Source organism: Tyto alba, unplaced genomic scaffold (assembly GCF_018691265.1).
Source record: "Tyto alba isolate M040663 unplaced genomic scaffold, T.alba_DEE_v4.0 Super-Scaffold_48, whole genome shotgun sequence".
Taxonomy (NCBI): Eukaryota; Metazoa; Chordata; class Aves; order Strigiformes; family Tytonidae; genus Tyto; species Tyto alba.
The window spans coordinates 23,890,727-23,914,010 of NW_024881324.1; the positions used below are offsets into that span (position 1 = coordinate 23,890,727).

The 23,284-nt window shown below is 41.2% G+C and overlaps 1 protein-coding gene across 2 annotated transcripts in view; it reads left to right on the top strand.

Moving 5' to 3' along the window:
- The window catches only part of MYO10 (myosin X), a 169,515-nt gene that overhangs the window by 85,879 nt on the left and 60,352 nt on the right, over positions 1 to 23,284 (top strand). Inside the window, exons 4-19 of one of the 2 annotated variants that reach the window (XM_042806731.1) lie at positions 3,236 to 3,423; positions 8,424 to 8,561; positions 10,179 to 10,313; positions 11,290 to 11,414; positions 12,320 to 12,333; positions 12,455 to 12,539; positions 13,203 to 13,306; positions 15,469 to 15,598; positions 16,531 to 16,649; positions 17,376 to 17,522; positions 17,703 to 17,803; positions 18,040 to 18,106; positions 19,504 to 19,596; positions 20,364 to 20,432; positions 20,618 to 20,700; positions 22,133 to 22,241. In XM_042806731.1, the coding sequence (XP_042662665.1) occupies positions 3,236 to 3,423; positions 8,424 to 8,561; positions 10,179 to 10,313; positions 11,290 to 11,414; positions 12,320 to 12,333; positions 12,455 to 12,539; positions 13,203 to 13,306; positions 15,469 to 15,598; positions 16,531 to 16,649; positions 17,376 to 17,522; positions 17,703 to 17,803; positions 18,040 to 18,106; positions 19,504 to 19,596; positions 20,364 to 20,432; positions 20,618 to 20,700; positions 22,133 to 22,241 (1,707 nt within the window). The remainder of the gene's footprint in view (positions 1 to 3,235; positions 3,424 to 8,423; positions 8,562 to 10,178; positions 10,314 to 11,289; positions 11,415 to 12,319; positions 12,334 to 12,454; positions 12,540 to 13,202; positions 13,307 to 15,468; positions 15,599 to 16,530; positions 16,650 to 17,375; positions 17,523 to 17,702; positions 17,804 to 18,039; positions 18,107 to 19,503; positions 19,597 to 20,363; positions 20,433 to 20,617; positions 20,701 to 22,132; positions 22,242 to 23,284) is intronic. The other variant, XM_042806732.1, reaches the window with a different exon arrangement.

Consider the following 23,284-nt stretch of genomic DNA (forward strand, 5'->3'; position numbering starts at 1 on the left):
GGGAAAGCAGAGCCCTGCGAACAGGGAGGTGGCGAAGTGGTGCTCTTCTGCGTGTGAGTGCATGTCCGCACCTCAGGTCCCTGATTCTGTGGCTCTTAGAGGTGCCAAGGTAGAGGCTAGCAGGAGTTGGCTCTACTCTTTATAAAATACTGCTACTAGTAGGAGCGTGTGATAGTTGCTGGATGGGAAAAGTAGTAAGCCTGGAAGTGATGCAGGAAATGATTCCTGCAGCAGATCTTGCTGCTAGTGAGTATCCCAGGGAAAATTTACAAACGCTTTGGAAAGATTTGTCCTTTAACGGGAGCTTTTTAAACAATGGGAATGGTTTTTAATAATGGTGTTGTTTCAGCTCATCAATACCTTGCCGACCTACTTTGGGTTAAGGTGTAACTTTCACCTGGGCCAGCTAACGCCTAGTTAGTCTGTGCAGATACCTAGTTGTGGCTGCTGCTGGATTGGATTATGACACTTGGTAGATGATAAATCTGATCCAATGTGTCTGTGAAGAATTAGCTTTTTTTTGTGGTCTTGCCTTGGGATGAGGAAGCTGCTTTTTGAGGACCCAAGCTTGTTCTGTCCTGTATCATTATAATTTGGTGGCAATTTGTGCATGCATTTAGCTGGTTCTGCAGAGAGGTAATACGTACTCGAAGCACCAAAAGCCTGGAGTCACAAAATTGGAGCTATTTTAGTACAGGTTGTGTTTCTTCACGTTTTTGATGGAAGAAAAAGAGAGAGAAGGAATTTTTAAAATAGTGACATGTCGTAAGTGTTAGTTCATGAGGTGATTTAGGAATTGTTTTTGCTAGTGTCATTTCTGTTATTGCCATGACACACTACCTTTTTGTCTATGATGTCTTACATGAATTATGAGGCAATGAAGCCAGCTGACTTTATTTAATAAAAAACTTTCCTTATTCACAGTAATGACTAACATTCTGGAAGTGTTGATGTAATTTCTAAAAAGTTATGCTTAAGCCATGTGAAAGACTGCCTCGTGTTAGTCAAGTCTGTGCAGAAGTGGGCTGCTGTCATCTTTTGTGATACTTACCATGTGAGATAGGAGAAGCAAGGAAAATCGCACTGTAGCCAGCAGTGGTGCAGTTTTGCCAGTACTTCATCACAGGAAGATCAGGGAGTGTGGTGATGTTGTTCTGGTCAGGTACTTGATCTCACAGAAGCTACACAGTGGATGTTTACAGTTACAAAGTTAGATGGCATCATGTTTCGTGTGGATTTTTTTTTTATTTGCTTCTTTGCCATGGCATCTGTCGTGATGATGTGCCTCAAGTTACTCTTCTTACATTTTAGCAAGACTTTAGTCAGGCTTTATTAAGATAAAGAGGAAAATCCGTTGCAGATTGGTTTATTGGTCACTCTTGCACTGTATTCATGTAATTAAAAAAAAAAAAAAAAAAAATCTTAAAATTTTGCCCATGAAGTCTGTGCTGAAATATGTATCAAACTGAAGAATTTTCTTCTCAGGGACTTCCTTGTTAGTTATTTAAGAATCCAAGAGGGGATGATTCCAGGAAATTAAGCTGCTGTCTCAGTTCTGTAATTGCCCTGTGATACGATCTTGTGTTGAAATGGTACCTTTCCCCTAGGTGAAACCTTCTGAGCTATTGCACAGCATGGGGGTTTTTATAAAACACACAGATTGAAAGTTCACAGCTCTGTAGAAGGCACTTGAATTACAGTGAGGAGGAATGTTCCCCTCGCAGCTAATAAAGTTGTCATAATTTCAAGGACGCTGCTGCAGTTCCCTTAGCAAAAGCTCAAAGGTGCTACTTGTTTTGGGCCTGATGGAGGATGAACAGGTGGATAACGGGGAAGGTAACAGCAGGGTAACAGTGAGAAAGGAGAGCTTACACACAACGATAATGACATGTTAAATTAAGGAGGAGAAGAGGGAGGCAGGCAGATGTGGAGTGTAAGTGGTGTGGAGGAGACTGACGGAGGAAAGGAGAAGGTGGGGGAGCTGACGGTCCCTGGGGCTCAGTGGGTGCCCCCGCGGTGGCTTGCGGGGGGAGAGGGCGGCTGCAGCAGGAGCGCGTGGGGCTGCGGTCCTGCGGCGTGCAAGAAGCCGCTCACCTTAACCAGCCCCTTCTGGGTAGGGTGCTGGGGAGGTGAAGACAGCCCCAGTCCTGCTGTCGACTTCACAGCTGGTTCCTGCCGGCGACAGGAGGGTGGGCTGCCTGTGAAACATCTGTCTGCGTGGGGAGCGTGGGGCAGGGCCGGAGGCTTCGCAGCCCGATTCTTTGCAAGTCCCCAGCAGGGCTGTTGAAGCCAAGTGTTGGCTTCCCCCCCCCTGTAACCACGGAAAGGGTGCTTAACAAAATGAAATGAGTATCACAGTGGTAACACTGCACACACACACTGGGATAGCTCAATTAATTTCACATGCCTCCGAAATGTACTGGAAATTCTCATGCTTAATGTTATCTCCTACCTCACTTAATCTGATTTTATTTGAAAAATATATTGAAGTCGATAGAGGGTGACTGAGAAAATGAACAGCGTTGTGAAATACTGTTGCAAATGATCATGTTACCACAACTTAATGAGTTCAGGCAACGGGAATGGGCATAAGCTACTACCTGGGTGGTTTTAACGGCTGTGTTCTTGAATTGCAATGAGATAGAAATGAATGCCCTGCCAGCTACTGTTGCACTTCAAACTAGTAATAAAGTTGCAGAAACCCAATGTTTTGGTAGCATCTGCCAGTTTGCCTGCTTTTCTTAGGTCTTGCTCCTATGTAATGGTACTAGTGTCTACCATAACATCTGATACAAAACGAGGAGCAGGGAAAGACTTGGAAACTCTACTTGAAAATAGGGACTTTTGCACCAATACTTGGGACACGATCAGGTTTTTAGTAAGCTCAGTGAGTCCCTAGGAAGGTGTGAGAAGTAGCTGTAGACCGGTGCTCGTGGGCATTACTGTGCGGCTGTAAGCGGCGTTAAGGCAGGGCTTTGTAAAGCCGAGCTCGGTGCTGTAGGGGAGGGAAGCATGAAAACATGACGGGGCTGCAAATAACTTTTGCCTTCTGTTGCTTTTGTTGAAAGGAAGAAAGCAGGAAAAAATACTAGGTGCCTTTATGCAAAGGATTGCTAGGCTTTTGCGAGCGTCTATTTGTTGTCTTTCATTTGGGAAGATTGTTCATTTCTTGCACCCCCTGTGTAATAACAACTCCTGGGGGGGCGGGGGGCCGGGGGGGGCTGTGTGCTTGCAGACCTACATTGGTTCGATCGTTGCCTCTGTGAACCCCTACAAGAGCATCCCGGGACTGTACGACTGCGCCGCCGTGGAGCGATACAGCCGGCACCACATGGGAGAGATTGCGCCTCACATCTTCGCCGTGGCGAACGAGTGCTACCGCTGCCTTTGGAAGCGCCACGACAACCAGTGTATCCTCATCAGGTAAATGGCTGCTGCTGCTTTTGAGGCTTCTGAGGTGTTTTGGGAGCGTGGGTTTGGGCCACGTGGAGAGGAGAACTCCAGGAGCAAGCAGGCTTTTAAATAGAGTTTTGTAAGAGAGATCTGAACCCTGTATCATTCTGTGTTAATTTTTCTTATGCATCTTACGATTTCATTTAATGGAAAGATCTACTGTATTTTTGTGTGTTTTTTTGCTGCTCATCCTTTTTAACGTTACCCTAAGTGCTTTCCCCACTGGTTTAAACATCCCTGTGCAGCTCAGTAGTTTGTCACCACTAGACTCTGAACCCTGTATCGAGATGAAAAGAAAAAATAACCACCAATCTTGAGAAATGTGGTAAATAAAAATAGCAAAAGAGAAAACCCTCCACATTTCAGATGCTTAATTCTGCCCGATGAATCTTCCCTTGCTTAATCTCATTGTGCTTTAATTTAGTGGTGATTTAACAGCTTCCCATTTGATCCACTGTCACTGGTAGTCTGGATCTTGCTGCTGCCAAAGGTACGTTGGGAGCAGTTGGCATTTCAGTAGCTTTTCACTGCTTTCAGCTCCTCCTTCCGTCTTGCTCTAGAAGAGCTGAAAATGCAGCCAGCATTTTGGCCTTTCCTCTGCCTGCCAGCTCAGCTGCATTGGCTCATGCATGAGCAGGGAAACCAAAGCCTTGCCCACCGGATTGGGAGAAGCAGCTTTGGTGGCGATGGCAGCGTGGCACCAGCCGTCGGGGGGTGGCGGTGAAAGAGCTCGTGTTTCCCCTCCTTCTCCTCTCCTCTCCTGATTTTGCAGTGTTTTTGTGATTAAGCCTGTTTGCTTTCCCCTTCCTGCAGCACAGGTTAAATGTGGGGAGCTCTTCCGACACAAGGTGACACAATTTTGGCTGGCTCCTGATCTCCACAGGAGCCCTTGTGACAGCCGTGGGAGCGCGGCGTGGGGCCGCCGGTGGGGCAGAGAGGGGATAAACCAGAGTGAGAGCAGCACCTTTTGCAATAGGCAGTTTCTGCTGGCGTTTAAGATTACAGGTCAGTTTGCAAGGCTTCCTGGATACGAGGAGGATCTGGCGCATTCAGGACCCAAGCTGTTGTTAGAGATGTGGATCAGATGCAATACAGCTCGGTCTGGTTCCAACTTTCTGCAAGCTCTCAGGTCGCAGTCCCCGCCTGCCTTCATCTCTAGGCAGGTTCTGCCTGGCAGTGGCACAAAGATGGAGGGGACTGAGTGGGTTTCTCATCTTTCTTTAACTCTATTTCTCCTTTTTTATTATTGAATACATAGTACATATAAAGCTGAGTCCAGGTGACACTCCAAGAAAAAAAGAAATGCACAGAGATCTTTGTCTGGTGAAAATAGCCAGCCTGGAGTCATGATTTCGTGATTTAATGCCAGGTAGTTACTTGTGAACAGCCCATGTGCCCAAATTTTCGAGACTGAAATGATTTCTGGTGCCTAGCAGATGGCCATTGATATCCTTGTTAATGCCATTCTGTACTGGCCCAAGTATTTTACCTTTCCTTCCAGTTCCCCACAAGCTGCCAAGAGAAAAGCAGGCTGTGTCCTAAAAAGGACATAAGCTGAAGTCTCTGATGTTCCAGAGAAGTCTCCAGCAGTCTCCGCTCTGTAAACTATGTGCCTTGGTGCAGTTAAACCATAATATGAAGAAGTTTTTCATTAGCAGTCCCTTTTAAAATTGTTTACCATGGTCATGGATTTAAACAATGATTTGTGTAAGTTCAGTGTTTCAGACAGGTACTACTACAATACAACCTTATAAGGGTATCTTGTTTCTACAGAAATTGAGGGACCATGCAATTCAATTAAAAAAATAAAAATTCAAATCTACTTTCCTAAAACAGTATTATCTGCTCTATCTGTGAAGGACTTGGAACAGAATTTTTAAAATTACTGCAGGTTTTCAGTGGCCCTTCTGAGGTTTAGGAAAGTCCTTGTGATCACATACTTAGTTTTGGGTCCTCAGAAGCATGCTCATCATCTTCAGCATCCTGGTAACTCCTTCATCTTTTACTGGTTTAAGATTAGATTGCAACAAGTCACTATTAGACTTTCTCAGTTACTACTGACATTTCAAAGAAGTGGTCAAGTGGAGCTCTGCAGTGTCTGAATTCAGGCAAATATTCTGGTCTTGTACTTAATGTAAGTGATGATAGAAAGGAAAATTATGTTGCATCATGAAAACACGATAAGCAGTTACATCCAGTTAAAAGGAGTGCACTGCTCGTGTAGGCTTCACATTCTAATATGCAGTTTCACCTGCTCCTGACTTTGGGATCTAAAAACTCGGTGGCAAGCTGTAACAGCCCCATGGGGTGTAAGGTACGGAACGCTTCCTTGTGCTCCTCTGGACTTGAAGTGCCCTCTGCTGGCACCCAGAATTAGCTCAGCTTTGATTTGGAGCTTGCTTAAGGCTCTGGGTTCAGAAACCTGTGAAAAAACTTCTACTGCTTTAAAATGCTTGGGGTATTTGTCTGGGTGGGGTAAGATGAGAGGGTTAAGGCAAGAACCTGAATTAAAAACTGTCATCAGTAGTGACTCAAAAGGTAATATAAAGGCAAGAGCATTTTTTCCAATATAATCATCCTGTCCAGAGGTGGAAAGGAGGGAAATACAGAAGAGATGATGTTAGATGGAGTCATACGACAATGCTTATTTATCAGCCTGTGTTACACAGGCTTATTTTAATTCATGATAATGCTGCATAAAAAAGACTTAGCAAAATGTCAACAAAATGGCACACTGAAGAAGCTGTGTACAGCCTCTGCATTAGAATATTTACACGGTTGTGAAACGGTATTTTCACTCTCCCAGGCTAAAATTTATTTGGCTATTGAACTAGAGACTTCATTTAGACAAAAACATCTACATCAACAAATGCTCAGTTTCATATTGATCTGAACCTTACTGCGGAGTCCAGTTTCATTCAAAACAGGAATAAAAAAAATAAAATAAAATAAAAGTACACCACAGTTAAATTTGATGCTACAACAGGCATGTTAAAAAATTATTAACATCTGATTTTTCAGCTGGGTGCCTCATCAAGAGCATAAAGGGAATCAATCTTACTAAGGAGTAGCCAAACAGCTTGTCCTGATGTAGGGAAGGGACTGACTTCCCCCATGATTAGCTGATGTTCACAAGTTGGGACCAAATTTAAACCTCCACTGCTTTATTGTAAGAATAGCAAAATATCTCTAGAGGTTTGTTTTGTTGCTGCTCTGTTTAAGGTGGTCAAGTCCACGCAGAAGCAAACACGTGCTCTTACTTCCAGATACAGTAGCAGTTGAGCTTTAAAGCATTTGAAGTATAAAACAGTCGAAGGAGCATCAATAGTCACCCTGAATGACACTCAAGTCAGTGCCGTGAGTGGGAAATCACAGTCTGACACCAGTTTGTTCTCTCTGTTATCATCTGATGGCCTGACATTTTCGTTGTTGTTCAGCTTGAAAATCAATGTGAACCAAAGGACTCTTTGGATGAGACCCAGACTTGTCGCAGGAAAATGTTCTTATGGGACTGACACACCAAAACTCACATCTGTGGTTGACGAACTATATTTGCTGAAGGGACCTATTTTGTGGGTGTTTATCTGTCTTTGGGATTTTAAAGCCAGCAGACAGAACTGAGAAGTGATTTAGAATAGCGCTGAAACCGCCTCACTTGCGTTATGTCCTTCAGAATGAGGAGTTTCTCTCCGTGACCCCTTTTTCCACTGTGGCAGTCCAGACTCCAGGCTGCTGTGCCCTTAGCAAGATGCCCTGTGTAAAACAAATCATGGAGAAAGTCTAAAGATCCCTTAAGTGGGGGCCTTGTGGCTTGCTGTCACACTTAATATATTCACAATACTGAATGTAGTGATGTGGAATGAGCTGGGCACTTAAACAGATGAGGTGGAAAGGTTGATGGAAAGGTTGGCTGTGCTCTGAAAAATTCACCCTTTTACTGACCTTGGCAACTTCTTGTAGGCATAGGCTTGCTAAGGAATCTGAAAGATTGATCCCACTTAACCGGCCATTAACGTATCTACTGTAGGGTTGAATAAATAACTTTAAAGTTTAGTATGCTTGTTCTTGATTTTCATTTCATTAATAACTGGTTTTTGTACAGGAAAAATGCAGAGCCAACTTGATGCACATAAAATCATGTGCTGAGGAGCACCATACAGGCGTGAGATCTTACTGTCATGCCAGAGAGCTCCAGGAACCCATTAACTTAGTGGTCAGTAGTAATTGTAAGACTGAATAGAGGAGTTACTAGTAAATTCGTAGAGAACATCGGGTAAATCCATCCTTTGCTCATATCTTGAGTATTTTGCAGTAGCATTTTCCCCCCTTGCTTTGTATCCAGGAGGACTTTGTGGAACTGCAGGTGGTTCAGAGGAGAACAGAAAGGAGCTATCAAAAGAATTGCATAGATCCATAGGTGGGAATGGCTAGTGGAGATGCACAGCTCTGACTGGGGGGGCTAGCCATGAAGTCATGCACAGCAGAGGGAGGGAGCACTGTGATAAGTTGTTTGTTTCTCCTTCCAATATGAGAACTAGGGGGCATCAGATGAAGGTAATAGGAGGCAGATCTGAACCGACAAGACACATTCATATGTTTTTAAGGGAGTATGTCTAGAAACTCACAGGAGATAAATCGACTGAGAGTTACAAGGCACACAGAAATCAGGTTTAGATCAGGAACCTTCTGAACACCAAATAACTGGAAGCTGGAAGAACACAGAAGGGAAGTACCACATGCCTTCCTTGGGCATCTCCATTTGGCGACTGTCAGAGATATGACACTGGGCAGGTAGATCTTCAGCCTGACCCAGTTTTGAGCCTCTCCTGTTCCAAGAAAAAATCAAGACCGTATAATTGTGGATAGTACCAACTGTATGAGAGATAGGCACAGGAAATATTTTTCCATCAGCTTTGAGTATCTCACTTGTAGAATTGCTCTTAATGTGGGGTAACTTTCAACTTCCATAGAACTACAGATGCTCCAGAGCACGGGACAGAAGGTGGGGGCAGAGGAAGGGTGACATCAGTGAAAGAGCTAATGTCCTCCTTGGCACCCATATCCCTGCTGTTGAGCTATACACTGCTCAGAGGGCGAGACTTTAGGCAGTAAGTTTATGTATCACTTGATGATTTTTTGCACTAGACAAAGATAATGCAAGGTTTTGTGAAGCTCTTTCAAAACTAGCAGTAGAAATGTTTTGTGGAAGGAGCAAGTATTAAATATGGGGTATATTACATATTTCCGTTGTTGGCAAAGGAACATGAGTGACTGAGGGCCTGCAAAGAGAAGGGAAGCAAATACCGAAAAGGCCAGACACCAAGGGTAAAACCAAATTAAAAACACTACAGAATTTTTTTGAAATGGTGTAAGTATGATGGATGAATTGTACTTGCTGGAACATATCAGCAGGTAGCATAACTTGTATGAAGTTTTATGAAACATTTTCAAGACTTCCTCATTCTTCTTGGGAAACTCTTAAATCTCAGCTACAAAACTTTGCCTTACGTTGCCTGAATTCCCTGATTAATTTTGTAATTATTGACATTCATTTGCAGGAAAATGCCATGCTGCTTTCTTGGGCTGTACCTTTCTTCTTTGCTTTTTACTAGAAAGCATCATTATACTTCGCCATAACCTAAATTCACCAGGGTCACCACTCAGCGATGGCACAACAAAAGACTGTCAAATTAATTAAGCTTGCTCCACATGCCCAATTGTGCTCCATCAAAGACAGTGACAAAACTCGTGCTTGCTACAATGAAAAGGGTAGGATAAGACCAATATATACCTCCTTTCGTTGGGAGTAAACTGGAAGTAGGCACAGTTTAATTAGGAATTAGGAAAACTAGGAATTACGCTGCAGTTTAGGATATAATGCAATGACTGCAGATGAAAAGTAAGCAAACTAGACAAACTTCAGCTGCAAGTTATGTTTCTTAATGGCTCACGGTGTGTTTTTAATTATAAGACTACATAAATGAAGGGAAATGATACTGGGGAAATGATCCAAATTTATATCTTCCCTTTTTAGAGTGTTAGTTTTGAAGAGAAATTGAGTATATTGCCTTCTGTTTGTATCAGGAAGATTGCTTCTTACCAGTTTGTTTTTAAAATGTCAGTTTTGCATTATCAAATAGCTTTGTTCTGCTGTGGGTGAAGATGAGAGGCTTTACATCTCCAATGATGATGAGAACTCATGTGAATCTGGTTTATTTGGATAGGCATATAAGAAGGGGTTTTTGAAGAATATGTAGCTCACTAAGAATATCAATATTATTATATTAGTAGATTTTATGTCTTATAATATTCATCAGTGTCTCTAACTTCTTTCTTCTCACAGCAGGCCTCCCTCCTCACCTAGATTGCTGCAACATAATCCCGAATTTACCCAGTTTAATTCTGGACTTTCTCTCCGACCGTTGCCATGCCTTTGTTCCAACTTTGTTTTTCCGTGTTGGTGAGAATTGTTGGAGAGTTGTTAGTATTCAGAGAGCTCTTCATTGCCTCATGGGTGTTGTGTACATCCTTACTCAATCAATGCCTTGAAATGCTGTCTCAACAGTGCTATGAAGTCTAAGGATAGCTTGCATTTTGTGTTGAATGTCATATTCAGAAAGCTGAATCCTGACTTCCAATAGTTTAGAGTTTGGAAGGCTGGCCAGACAGAGGGCTTTTTGCCTGGCAGATGGAACTGTACAAACACTTTCGTCTTCCTCTTGCAGTGGTGAAAGTGGTGCTGGTAAGACGGAAAGCACTAAGCTGATTCTCAAGTTCTTGTCTGCAATGAGCCAACATTCGCTGGAGCTGTCCTGCAGAGAGAAGACCTCCTGTGTGGAGCAAGCTATTCTTGAGAGCAGGTATTAGATCTTTCAACACACAGGTATTTATTTTCTGGAAGACATAAGATTTGTCATTAGTTACATTTCAAGCTCTTATTTCAAAGATGTGGGTGCATTTACAGAACAATAAAATTAATATTGGAGAAGGGAAAATTTTCCATTAAATAAAATCACCTGACTGCTGTAGAGAGTTGTATACCTTAATGAAACAAAAAGATGCAGAGTTTTGAAATTGACAGTGCTTTAGTGGTGCTTTTTATTTTTGTGGAGGGCTAATTCAGATAATCAGAGTGAGGGAAATGAGTGATGGGAGAGAGAAAGCATCAGTTTGGTTTATGTAGCCCGAGGATAAGGTGGAACAAGATACAGCACGGTGAGGGTGGAGTGTGCAAGCGGTAGAAGCATGCTGAGTAAAGGGAGAATGAGGACTTAGATGAGAAGACAGAGATGAGTAAATGCATCAGATAAATTGGACACACTCTACACAAGCAAAAAAAAAATATCTCAGTGTTCAAATGTAATAACACATGGCACTAAACTATTTACAAACAAAGGCAATTTGAGATTACTTTTGTTTATCGTGCTTCACCTCTGTTTCACCTGCTGTATTTTGTTGTAATTATTTTTTTTTTAATTGCCTTAGGACAATGACTATTTTCCCTACATCTGTCTAGCAATTTGCATTTGCTGAGATTTCTTATTTCTACAATTTGAGTACAGCAATGAGAAGTGCATGCATCTTTTGAGCAGTTACAGATTAAGCTGCAGAGTAGTTTAGTACGGCTGATCTTCCTGTTGCTTGAACACTTACATCTTTTGACAGAAAATGGAGATGCCCCTTGTTAATAAATTGAAGATAATACAGAGGATGTAGACTGTGGCTGAGGAGGGTGTCAGAAATGAACTTTTCACAGTGCTATTCTTTTCTCCAGTCCCATGTGAAACCGTTGGCATGCTGGTCACACATTAATGCTCTTGTTCTGTATTTTCACAGCCCAATTATGGAAGCTTTTGGCAATGCAAAGACTGTTTACAACAACAACTCAAGTCGCTTTGGGAAGTTTATTCAGCTGAACATCTGTCAGAAAGGAAACATTCAGGGGGGAAGAATTATAGATTGTATCCTCATTTGGTGATTTTTACCCCTGGTTGCGGGCTGCCCCCACGTATCTCTTCTGTAAAGGGCTGATAAAAGTGGGTTGCCCTTGTCTGTCTTTTCACCCCATCCTGCAACATACATAATTAAATAGAGCTGATGAGGGTGGGAAAGGGGAGCAGTAGCACCCATGTCTGCATGTGTTTGTGCACATGCACATATGCGTTCGAGGCGGGATGGGCCTTATATTCTCTTGGAGGACCAGGATTTTGTATTGCTATTGCTAGTGTGGCTCATGTGCATGTTCCTGCATAGTGAGCTAAACCGGCCTGAGTTCCTGGGGATAACTTCAGTTGTCAGCTATTTCCCTCATTTATGGAATCCAAAGATAAGTTTCTTCCTTTTCTGGAAAAGTATGTGAAAGAACAGAGTCGCTGAATTTCTGCAGTGTGAGCCTTTGGACAAACCCTTGGATTTGTCCTGCATTTGGCAAAATTGGACTATGAGCCAGCTCCACCAGAGCACTAGAGGTTTGGGGATGAGGACTGTACAGAGGGGATCCTACCTGGTATTTTGAACATAAGCTGCATTTGCAGTTTGACAAATTTAATCTTTAAAGGTGTTTTATAAGTTTTAGGGAAAAGAAAAAGTAAAGGAAAGCAGATGTAAATTAAAATCCAGAACATGACAAGTCCAATTTTGATGGGATGGAGGGGAAGGAGATGTGGGAACACATTAGTATTAGAACTGATGCAGTACTGTCATTGTTGCTACTTTATCCATTTTGTTATGGAAGTAGGCAAGTCATAAGGAAAGACCATGATGCTCTTCCTGTTGTCTCAAATGAAAGAAGGAAGACTATAAATAGCTTGTGCGTTAATTGCTTTTTACTTTATTCCTTGACTAAAGTTTTTCTTCCTGGCTATAGATTTATTGGAAAAAGTAAGTTGACATTTGCTTTGGCTCAGTTAATTTTATTTGATTTAATATTTTCTTTGAGATTGTGGATTAAATTTTTTTTTTAAATGATTGCTTAAATGGAAACTATTTTTTACTTTGACAGAATCGTGTAGTAAGACAAAACCCCGGGGAAAGAAATTATCATATATTCTATGCTCTGCTGGCAGGGATAGAAGAGAGAGAGAAAGGTGAGTGGCAAAGCACAAGTCACACAAGTGTAGTGGCTTTCTGCTAGCGGTCAGCCATGATGACAGCAGGATTTAACTGCAGAAACCCACTAACCCAAGCGGAGAAATAAGTTATTTATTCAGCCAGGATTCAGTGAGTGTGAATTTGAGATCAACTTGATAAAGCAACCTGCTTAGTTGAAGAATGTCACCGAGCTGCTAATACTTTTTCTCCCAGCCTCTGCTGTGGCCCTGGGAAAACTACTTGGGGACAAACATGCCTCATTCTGTTCAAGCTGATTATTTTCGCTGGTACTAAATAACTCCACAGCAACAAAGAGAAATAATTCTGTTCCTCTAATCCTCTCTCATAAAGAATAAATCCACTGAACAAAAGAAATTACATTTGTATACGTGCAAAATTGCCTAAGGCTGTCTTGGCATCTCCCTTTGGGCCTGCTGTCTTTGCATGCTAAAAAGTAGAGTTAACTCCATTATGCAGCTAAATAAAACAAAAACCAGCAACCCCATATCTGATTTTAATATAAAACTTTGTTTCATGCATCATCATAATTTCTGAACAAATTAATTGTGAGCTATTTAACTCTGACATAGTAATTTGTGGAGTGATTTTGTTTTGGGATTTTTTTTTTTTTCACTCATCCTTTTTTCTCTCCTCATTAGATGCTTTTTACTTATCTGTACCAGAGAACTACCACTACCTGAATCAGTCTGGATGTATAGCGGATAAGACAATCAATGACAAAGATTCTTTCAAGGAAGTCATTGTGAGTTGTTTCCCTAGTTCTTTATGCTTCAAAAATGCTGGAGGTTTGGGCGCCGGGGGCCGTTGACAGAGCAGGGGACAAAACCTTCCTGTGCTTACCAGCACATGCAGCTCTCTCATTGAGCCTCTAACCTTACAGGGACTGACGTTTTCTCACAACACTTGGCTGTAATTTTGAGCAAGCCTTCACCTTCCCTCCAATATTTGACTTTTTACCCTGTCACTTCAAAGTGTTCTGTAACTTAGTGAAATGATTACATTTTGGAATGAAAAGAATATCACTTAGGAAGACAGTAAGGCATTTACACGCCTTTGCCCTTCCCTACGTTGTTTTCTGTTACATCTACATCTGCTTCCACTGTTTTTCTATCCTAAAGCTTTGCCCAGATCATGTAGCTTCTACTGGGTTGGGTCCACAGCACAGCACATGAGGAGCAACACACCTGGGCTTCTGTGACTCTTTAAGTTGCAGCTGGGAAATCCAGTTGTATGAAGTAACTTATGCAATAGAGTTGAACTAAATGTAAACACCGATTAAAGACCAGGTCCTGATGGAGTCTTTCTCTGAATGGCTTTATATCTTATACCCACACCAATTAGCTACCACAAGTTGTCTATGCTGACTGTTAGAATAATTGCTAATTGCTTACTATATCAGGGAGGTGATATGTGTTGGATTTCGAAAATCAGGCAAAATACTTGCGTCTTCACCAAATTGTTTCTGCTTAGCTATGTTAATCTCTTTGCCAAATTAACAAATTAATGTGTAGAGAATGCAACAGTAATTTTTAGTGTAAAAAACCCTCATCTAGTATGACAGAAGGAGGTGTTGGAAAAGTTGCTAACTTATCTATATGGTGGTCACATGCTGCTTAGCGTGACATTTAATTTGTGCTAGTCATTCCAGGGTAGGCAGAGCATGAAATCAGCTGGGCAGGTGACACTTACATGCTGCCCGCAGTGTGGGCAGGCTGGGAGCAAGGGCTGAGGCTGCCAGGCTGCATTCCCAGGGCTGGAGCCGGGCAGAAGTCCTGCAGTTCTCCCTCGCCTGTCTTGTCCTATTATAGTCATCTCCTTTGCCTGTTTTTATTGTGGTTTAAGTCCTGGAAACGTTACTTAAGTGAAACTTTTTTGTAGGAGACGGGGAGTGACTGCACGGTGAGCGTGGAGATGAGCTCCTAGTGCTGCTGCCTGTCTCAGAGCTCTGTTGTGAAAGGTCTTCCGTACAAAATAAGCCATCAACCATTATCTCTTCTCTGCTTTTAATTATGGGATGAGTCTGAGGCTTTTCCATTTGTCATTGATGATTTACGAAAGATAAAATATTGCATCTGTCAGGCACCTGCAGTGACCATAACATGATGAGCTTCACTGTAACGGTGTAAAATGGTGATCTGGTCTCAAGCAGGCTCATATTAGACCCAAATTTGGGAAATTCTGGTAATTTCAAGAGGCATAAAATTACTTACCCCTTCTATGTCAGAGAAAAACATGCGTTCCTCCTCTTGTTTTATAATTTCTTTAGACAGAGATTTGCTGTTCCCCTCATTTACATAGTTGAGCCTTGATTGTTGCTATGTTGGTTATTCATAAATTCAGTACATTTTGTAGAGAACTCTCTTTCTTACTCAGTTTTGCTGTAAGATGTCAGACCCCACTAGTGTTTGGACTTCATGGCTTGCCCAAAATATGCTGCAGAAGGCCTTCTCTGAGTTCTCCGAGGCTGAGACAACACATGAGCAAATCTGAGATGTTGCTGTGTTTCCTCTCTCGTGCCTTGTTACTTACAAGGCTAATTGGCAAGATCTGGTAAAAACTCAGAGGAGGTTGTCACTTATTAACGCAAATTAGTGAAATTGTGTCTGATGCATGACTCAGTAGGGCATTCCAGTATTTATACACTTTTAATGAGGAATTTGAAAGCAAATTACAGCACCAAGAAGAGATTTCTTAAAATCAGAGTGATGCTTACATGTTCCAAGATGTCCCTGTCATGTCTTACACTGTATTTGATTTGGGATGAAACCAAAGGAATTAACTCCTGCCAGCCCTCTCTCAATCCTGACTTGCTTTTTTGAGGCCTGACAACACAGTTGGGTTTGTCCTTGTGCCCATTTTTGAGTCAGTGTGCATGTTGTCAAAGAAGCTCACGTGTCATTCCAGACTGCAATGGAAGTGATGCAGTTCAGCAAGGAGGAGGTGCGAGAAGTTTTGAGGCTGTTGGCTGGCATTTTGCATCTAGGAAACATTGAGTTCATCACTGCTGGTGGGGCACAGGTGTCCTTTAAGACAGGTGAGAAGGCTGTGCATCCAAATGTAAATGTTTCTTGAGGTTGTGAAAACTATATTCATTGCTATTATATCTGACCATATCAAGGACAAACAGTGAAAGTGTCTTACTGCTTTATAGCATCTGTAAATGTTGATTAAAACGTTAGATTTGGGGTTTTTTGACACATAAGGCAAATTAGTCTGCTGCTGGATCCAGGTCTTAATTGGGGAAGAACTTAGGAACATATTTATTTCATTAATAGTACTGAAATTCTGTTGTAATCTGATTCCTTCTTTGAAATATTCTCAAATTGATAAAATGTAAGTGCTCAAGTACGTTCCTTAACTGAGACCTTCACTGAAGGTATCTTTTGTTAGAGCTTTCAATACTTCAGTTGCAAATTGAAAGTCTGTGCTGGTATGTCTAAATATTGGGCTGAGCATTTTAAAAGTTTGTTCAAATATAGCAATAAAGAGTAGCATCACATACTGCTTAATATACCTCATTATAGCAAAATTGTAAATTAAAGTATGCATGTAAGAAAAACATTTCATGGGTTTTCTTTATCTTCATCATCCCAAGGGAAGCTGAAACTCATTCATGTGGGCAAAGAGTGAATTACTGTTTGTACCTGGAAAAATTTGTTAGTATAAGCAGGAGATTGTTTGAGTCCTTGACATGTAACATTAAGAGGAAAACGAGTATTTGTGACTTACTTGTGATGAATTTCTACTGCTAAATTCCTTCAGTTGTGCATTTCTATGATACTGTGACTTTTCATGAGCAGCAAAAACATACCCTAGAGGTTCTAGCTGTGTTTTTATCTCTAATCTGCATAGTTTTAGAAGCATCTTAAATGGTGATGGTGTTAGCTGTAATAATAATACAGCAAATTACTTTCATAACCCTATACATTTAAGGACATACTTGTATCTGCCTCTTCCTTTTGCCAGCTCTGGGCAGATCTGCTGAATTGCTGGGGTTGGACTCCACACAGCTAACTGAAGCATTGACGCAGAGATCAATGATACTCAGGGGAGAAGAAATCCTAACACCTCTTAGTATACAACAGGTAAAGGCATCTCAGTTTTGACATGTTTTTAGGGTCTGTTAAATATATAGCTGACTCTTCAAGTCCAGGGAAGTCATTTGTCACTCAGGAACAGAAGCTTAGCTCATGCATCAGAGTTGCTACCAAATATACTACATATTTTTTGGGGGAAAGATATAATTTGACTTTTAGAAATCTCTATAGATTCCATTCGGTCATTCTGACCAGGGCTTTTAGCTTGGCTCTTGTTCTTATTAAGCCTGATTGTTTACCATTTTTTTTCAAATTCTGATCATGTAGGCTGATAATTTTCATTATGGACATTTGTGTCAGGTGGGCATTCTTGAAAACTTTCAGCAGAAATAATTTTATTATTTACAAGAAGATGATTAGAAATGCGTATACATAACATTATGCTTACCTCTAGAAAGGGGTGAAGTGTTTTCCTACCCTTCTCTTTTCATCCTCCATACCTTAAGTTTATGATTTCCTAATTTTTGAATGCTTTAGCCTTGAAATGTAATTTTAAAGCCGCATAGGTGTGCAGCTGTTATAATTCACACTGTTAAAGCTTAAATCGTGGTGCTGTGTACGTGTTAATACAGTTGCTGTCAAGGTACATAGGAATACAAACCTGCTTGTATTACACATTGCTTTATGCTGTGCAAAGAACAGCATTGACCAGCAAAGTCCAAGTTCTCAGTTACAGGGGTGCTTGATGTGTTCTGTATTCCTTCTTTAATGCAGGCAATAGACAGCAGAGATTCTATGGCTATGGCACTTTATTCTCAGTGTTTTGCTTGGGTCATTAAGAAAATCAACAGCAGAATCAGGAGCAAAGAAGACTTCAAGTCCATTGGAATTTTGGACATATTCGGATTTGAAAACTTTGAGGTAGGTTTCAAATGTTTGTTCAAAGGGATTGTCTGATATTTATGCTTTGTTATTCTACATAACTTTGTCATCTTCATTGGAATTTGATTATTAAACATGTTACAACTTAAAACAAGTTCCTTGTTTGCAAAGTACAATACCTGGAGTGTATGTGTTTTTGAAATTTTCTTGTCTCTTTAGGTAAACCGTTTTGAGCAGTTCAATATTAACTATGCAAATGAAAAGCTACAGGAGTATTTCAACAAGCACATATTTTCCTTGGAGCAACTGGAATACAGCAGGTAAGAGAAACAGATGAAAATTGAAAGGATTTTGAAAACAGCAGTACTCATTTGAAATCTGGGTTCCCAGCTACCTTAGCTTCCTTTGAAAACTTCTGTCTGGAGCTGTATGTGTTTTTAAAAGCAAGCTGGTTTTGCTGTAATTTGCAAGATAAATACCTCAGCTCCTCCTATTTCTATATTTAAAATAATTTTGTCATAGTTGTAAGTAAAAAGGTGCTCGTTATTTTCCTTAGGGAAGGACTCATTTGGGAGGATATTGACTGGACAGACAATGGAGAGTGCTTGGATCTTATTGAAAAGGTAATAAAGAATTTGATACTGGTACCTATTTCTAGGTTTTGTTCTGAGGTAATATGGCTTTAAAACACCAATGCAAAGAACAAGTGAAGAGAATGGTGGATCTTGGACTTTTAAGTAGTGAACTTCTAACCAGATCATTTTCATGCATGGATATATTAGAGATTATATTGTAAGCTCAGTGTAGGTATTTTTCCTTGTAGTAACTTTTAATAATGTATGATTATATACAGAAGCAATATTTGGAGTTTATTAAAAAGAATAGAAAGAGGGGGCAGAAAGAATGACTCACCTGCTTCCATAATGGCTCTTCATGGAATGCAGGTAATCTTCATTTGTTGCCTGCCAATTTTAGCTTCATCCATAATTTAGTTTGTGTTCTGATTTGTACTGAAGGAACACGTAAAAGAACATGAAGTTTCTGAGTTTCTGCAGAGTTCCTGGTAGGAACATCAGCAGTGAGGGGCAGATGAGGTCTGAGTTCACTGCATAGGCATTATAACTCCAGCTGGATGACAAAGACTAAGTTTATATATAATTTCATGCGTGTTCACCTCTGCCAGCAGTACAGGCGCGCTGCATGAATTTATCCCTGTAGCAGGGGTGTGTGGCCGTGTGAGTTTTGACAACCACAGGAACGGATGGCAGCGGGCAGGGGATCCAGCTGCCAGGACGTGACCGCAGTCGGGATGGCCTGGCTTGCCAGGAGCTGCTCTGGGCTGGTGGGAGCTGGCTTATTAAAACGTGCACCTGGAGAACTGTGTTTTTCTGAGAGGCTGTATCAACCTGAAGCTTGCTGGACCTGCTGTAACTGCAGGGTAGCTTGCTTTGTTTACCACCTCTTTTAAGATGAGAAGTAGTGAACATGAAAGGAAATTACATGGAGGCATATGCAAAGCAAAGGGAGGTTGCATTTCTTGCAGTGCGTAGTTAAATTGTGTATCTTTTGCTGTGCTGCTGGGCACTGTGGGTGCTAAAAGTTTGAGTCGGTTCAACAACTAAGTAGATAATTTTCTGGAAGAAAAATTTTTGAAAGGGTGTTTACATAAATCCCTCAGATTTAAGGGACTCTCCTGATCATTGGATGTTGGAGGCTGGGGATATATTCTGGGGCAATGTCACTGTATGCACCTAAAAACTGCTTACATCAGGATAATTGTTGCTTCTTCCAGTAGCTTCTTTTTCTTTATTTTGCCCATGTATCATATACTGCATGTTTCAAAAGGAGTGTTGCCAGAAAAATATGATAACATTCCTCTCTGAGAGTGGGGGTTTGTACAAGTGGTTCTGCACCTCTCTTCACACAACAGTTCAAGGACTCTTTGATTTTTCCAAACTCGGGACAATGTCTGAGCCCGTCTGTGCACTAATTCGTTTTCTGCCTTTTCTTGCTCTTCTAGAAACTGGGGCTGCTGGCGCTCATCAATGAAGAGAGCCATTTTCCTCAAGCGACGGACTCCACCTTGCTGGAGAAGTTGAATACCCAGCATGCTGTATGAGATGTTTTGCTCGTGTTTTCTGTGCCAGTTATGGAGGGTCTATTTGCTTCTGTAGAAATTCATGGTTCAAATATATGGGTACATAGTTGTAGAGGTTCTTTTGGATGTGATCCTGCTTTCGTGGTAGTCCATATCGTTTGCTGTCAAGACTGAGTCAATTACCTGGAAGAACATCATGTCCTTGTTACTGTCCAGTTACAGGTTTCCGTACTGGTGAATAAGCCACATTTTGGTCTTGGTTAGAGCTCTGACAACCTGCAGTAATTCAATTTACTTAGATCTGCAGTTTCCCTTGATTTAATGAAGTATTCACCTTGGTGTCATTTACCGAATGGTTGCTGTTTCCTTTGTCCAAATTAGTGTTACCTCTATTTGTGATCCTAGAATTATTTTTGACAACTTGTGGGATACAAACGTATCCACCAGTCTTTATAACTGCCAGTTTAAGACAGAGCCTTCTTTTTCAAAGTGCCTTTAATAGATGGTTCTGCCAGATGGGGTCAGGTTTAGTCTAATGCCTTTTTAGATACTATAAATCTGTTATTATTGCATTTGAAGCAGCCCAGACTAAGAAATCCTATTATCGTTATAAGTTGGTTGTTTGCTTTTGGAACACTAATCTTCCAGAGAGTTCACCAGAAGACAATGATTTGTTTAGGTCTGGGTTTAGGGGATAATGTGTCCCTTTGTATCATTCCAGTCCCTGATTGCTCCCCTTGCTCCCCCCTAATATTTTTCTCTTTTCTTTCCCCTCCAATTAGAACAATCCTTTTTATGTAAAACCAAGAGTTGCCGTTCACAACTTTGGAGTGAAGCACTATGCTGGGGAGGTAATTTTCTTTTCTTTATTTGCTGAAATTATTCCAAGCACAGTGTTCATTAGCTTAATTTTGGCCCGAGGCTGCTCAAAATGAACTAAAGCAGTCTGTTCTCTCAGCGCTTTTTACAGTACTGCTCTTGTGAGAGGTGCCTGACTGCTTGGCTTGCAGTTTGAATCGGCTCTGTTTCCTGCTAGGTCCAGTACGATGTCAGGGGGATCTTGGAGAAGAACCGAGATACTTTCAGAGACGATCTCCTGAACTTGTTACGAGAAAGCAGGTACGTTTCTGCACTGTTTGTTTAGGACATGACATTAAGGGGTGCTGTACCACCTAATTCTGTCAGGGTTTGAATATGTTACGTGTTGCATAGCACCAGACCTTGACAGAGTTGAAATGAGCACAGAAGAAATATCAGAGGTGCCTGTAGGCAGATCTGACTGTAATCAGTTCTCAAAAAGTCTGCTTTTCTCACATTGCATAGTACCTCATCCCTGCTCAGTCCAGGGGGTTGCTAGAGAGCTCGCTTGCTACTCAGTGGTGAGTAAGGATGCTGAAAGGAGGGGATGGTTTTTAACTGCCTCAGGGTGCCTCACAGGCAGCGTGCGTGCGTGTTATTTTTCTTCACGTACAGCCTGATTTGCTTGTATTTCCGGCATTCCCTAATTTTGTTGAAAGCTTAGTGTCAGAGACCTAGCACAGTGCAAATTGCTTCAAGGGGGGAATTTCTGTAAAGATTTATGTTACTCAAAGTCTGAGCTTGGATATCTTTGGTACCTGCGTGCCTCCTGTCATGTTGTGTACGGTCTCAGGATCCCTACGGTGGAACCCTGTGAGCTGGAGCAGTACCACGTCCCGTTTTGTAGCTCTGTGGTTGAGACTTCCAGACACACAGAGGGGTGACAGAATCAGAGGGAGCTGAGCCCAAGTGTTGCTGTCTCAGCTGATGCCCTCACCCATCCTGTTCAGTCATCCTGCATTGCTGTGCTAGTTGCTTATTTGTAAATCCCTTAAGCCCTTCGGTGCAGGGGAAGCCATTAATAAGCATTTCCCTCTCTCTGTTGTTTGTTCTGGTTTCATGACATGTCTGACATAACATCTGTTAATTGAAGTATGTAGGTAAAAGTAGTAAATAAAGCTGCTGGGCCTGGTTTTGCTCATGCACCGACTGGAGCTCAAGTTAAAAGGTAGCTGTGTTTTTGTAGAAGTGGTAAGAGAAGGATACCTGCCTGATAGGGTATAAAACAGCATACACAACTAGTATCTGAAAGTGTGGCTCATATGGGCAGTTGTTATGTGTTACGGCCCCAAACAAGCTGGAAGTCTTAATTTTTAGTCTTTGTTCAGGTACAGTTCCTGTTACAGTCAGCTGAAATTTTGGTTGAGTGGAGTAAAATGGAGTGAGGCCTCCAGGACTTCACCCTTCATTTCTGTAATGATGTGTTGGGAGTGGTGAAGAAAGAACCTCCTTGTTTTGTTTTGCTTTGCTTGGTTTGTTTTGTTTGTTTGTTTGTTTGTTTTTTTCTTTCCCTGCATAAATTCTGCAAAGGCAAAATCTATTGCTTATTAGAGATTATGGAGAAAATCAGTAAGCATTTTTTGGATGGAGGAGCTGCTTTTTAAGAGACAGTGCTTTCTTTGCATTCTATAGTGGTAAGCCTCATAGTCTGTTAAACAATATCTCTAAAGCATATCTTTTTTTCCCATTTCAGTCTTGATTTCATCTATGATCTATTTGAACATGTTTCAAGTCGCAACAATCAAGACACTCTTAAATGTGGAAGCAAGCACCGAAAACCCACTGTCAGTCTCCAGTTCAAGGTTAGTTAATGTGTCGTCTCTGCTCTGTAACTAATCAGTGATAGATAAACCCTGTTCAGTAAAGAACAGTTGTGGATTAAAACAGGCAAAATTTCAGCATCAAAACATTGCTCTCTCTTCTATGAAACTGCACTTACTAATCAACTGATTGGCCATACCAGCTAGCTTCAAGCAGATCTTCGCATCACACCATCCGCACAAAACTCCTGTTGCTTTCACTTGCTTATTTTTTATTAGAAAGCTCATCTATGAAGTTGATGTCTCTTGTCCTGCTTTTTCTTTCTAACCTAAAACCAACAACAAAATCGCATAAAACTTTACAGCAGTGCTTGTATGCTAAGAAAAAATAAGTACTGAATAAATACCTCATTAAGTTGTTGCCTTTTGACTGAAAGTTTGTAAATAATTTTTATTAAACACCTTTTTATGAGGCTTTATAGCCCTTCCACCAAAAATGGCACCAAACTGAAATGTAGCATAAAGTCTATCTGCAAATTATTTAAAAGAGAAAGATTGGCACAAAGCCTTTCTTAAATTGCATGAGTGCAAGTCTGGATTAGTTGTCTTTTGTTTTGTTTGAATTAATATACATTTGCACTGTTCGCTCACTTTTTTTTGAAAAAGGGAGCAGACTCAAGCCCCTTGAGGGCAGAGTTTATCCTAATAGACTATTGCTGAGTGATGGACAGAACAGCAAGGAACATATGCTGGAGCACACACAGTGCCTCTTATTAAAAACCCACTAATGTGATATTCCCTGGACAGCTTGCTCTGTGCTACCATTGCTTGTCTCAGACAATGCCCACTTCTTGTGGTGATGTGGTATCATTTTCTGGCTCTCTTGGAGCAGCAGGAGGTACTGTTTCTACTTAGTCATTTGTACCTGTGCAAAGTAGACCTTTTAAATGTTACTGTATAAAAATTTACCGTATTTTTGCATCAGCTTTGCAAGGTAGAACATAATGTAAAGTTCCTTCTCTTCTCCATCAGGGCCCCTGCACAACATAAAGCATAATATAACATGAAATCAAAACATTGTTGCC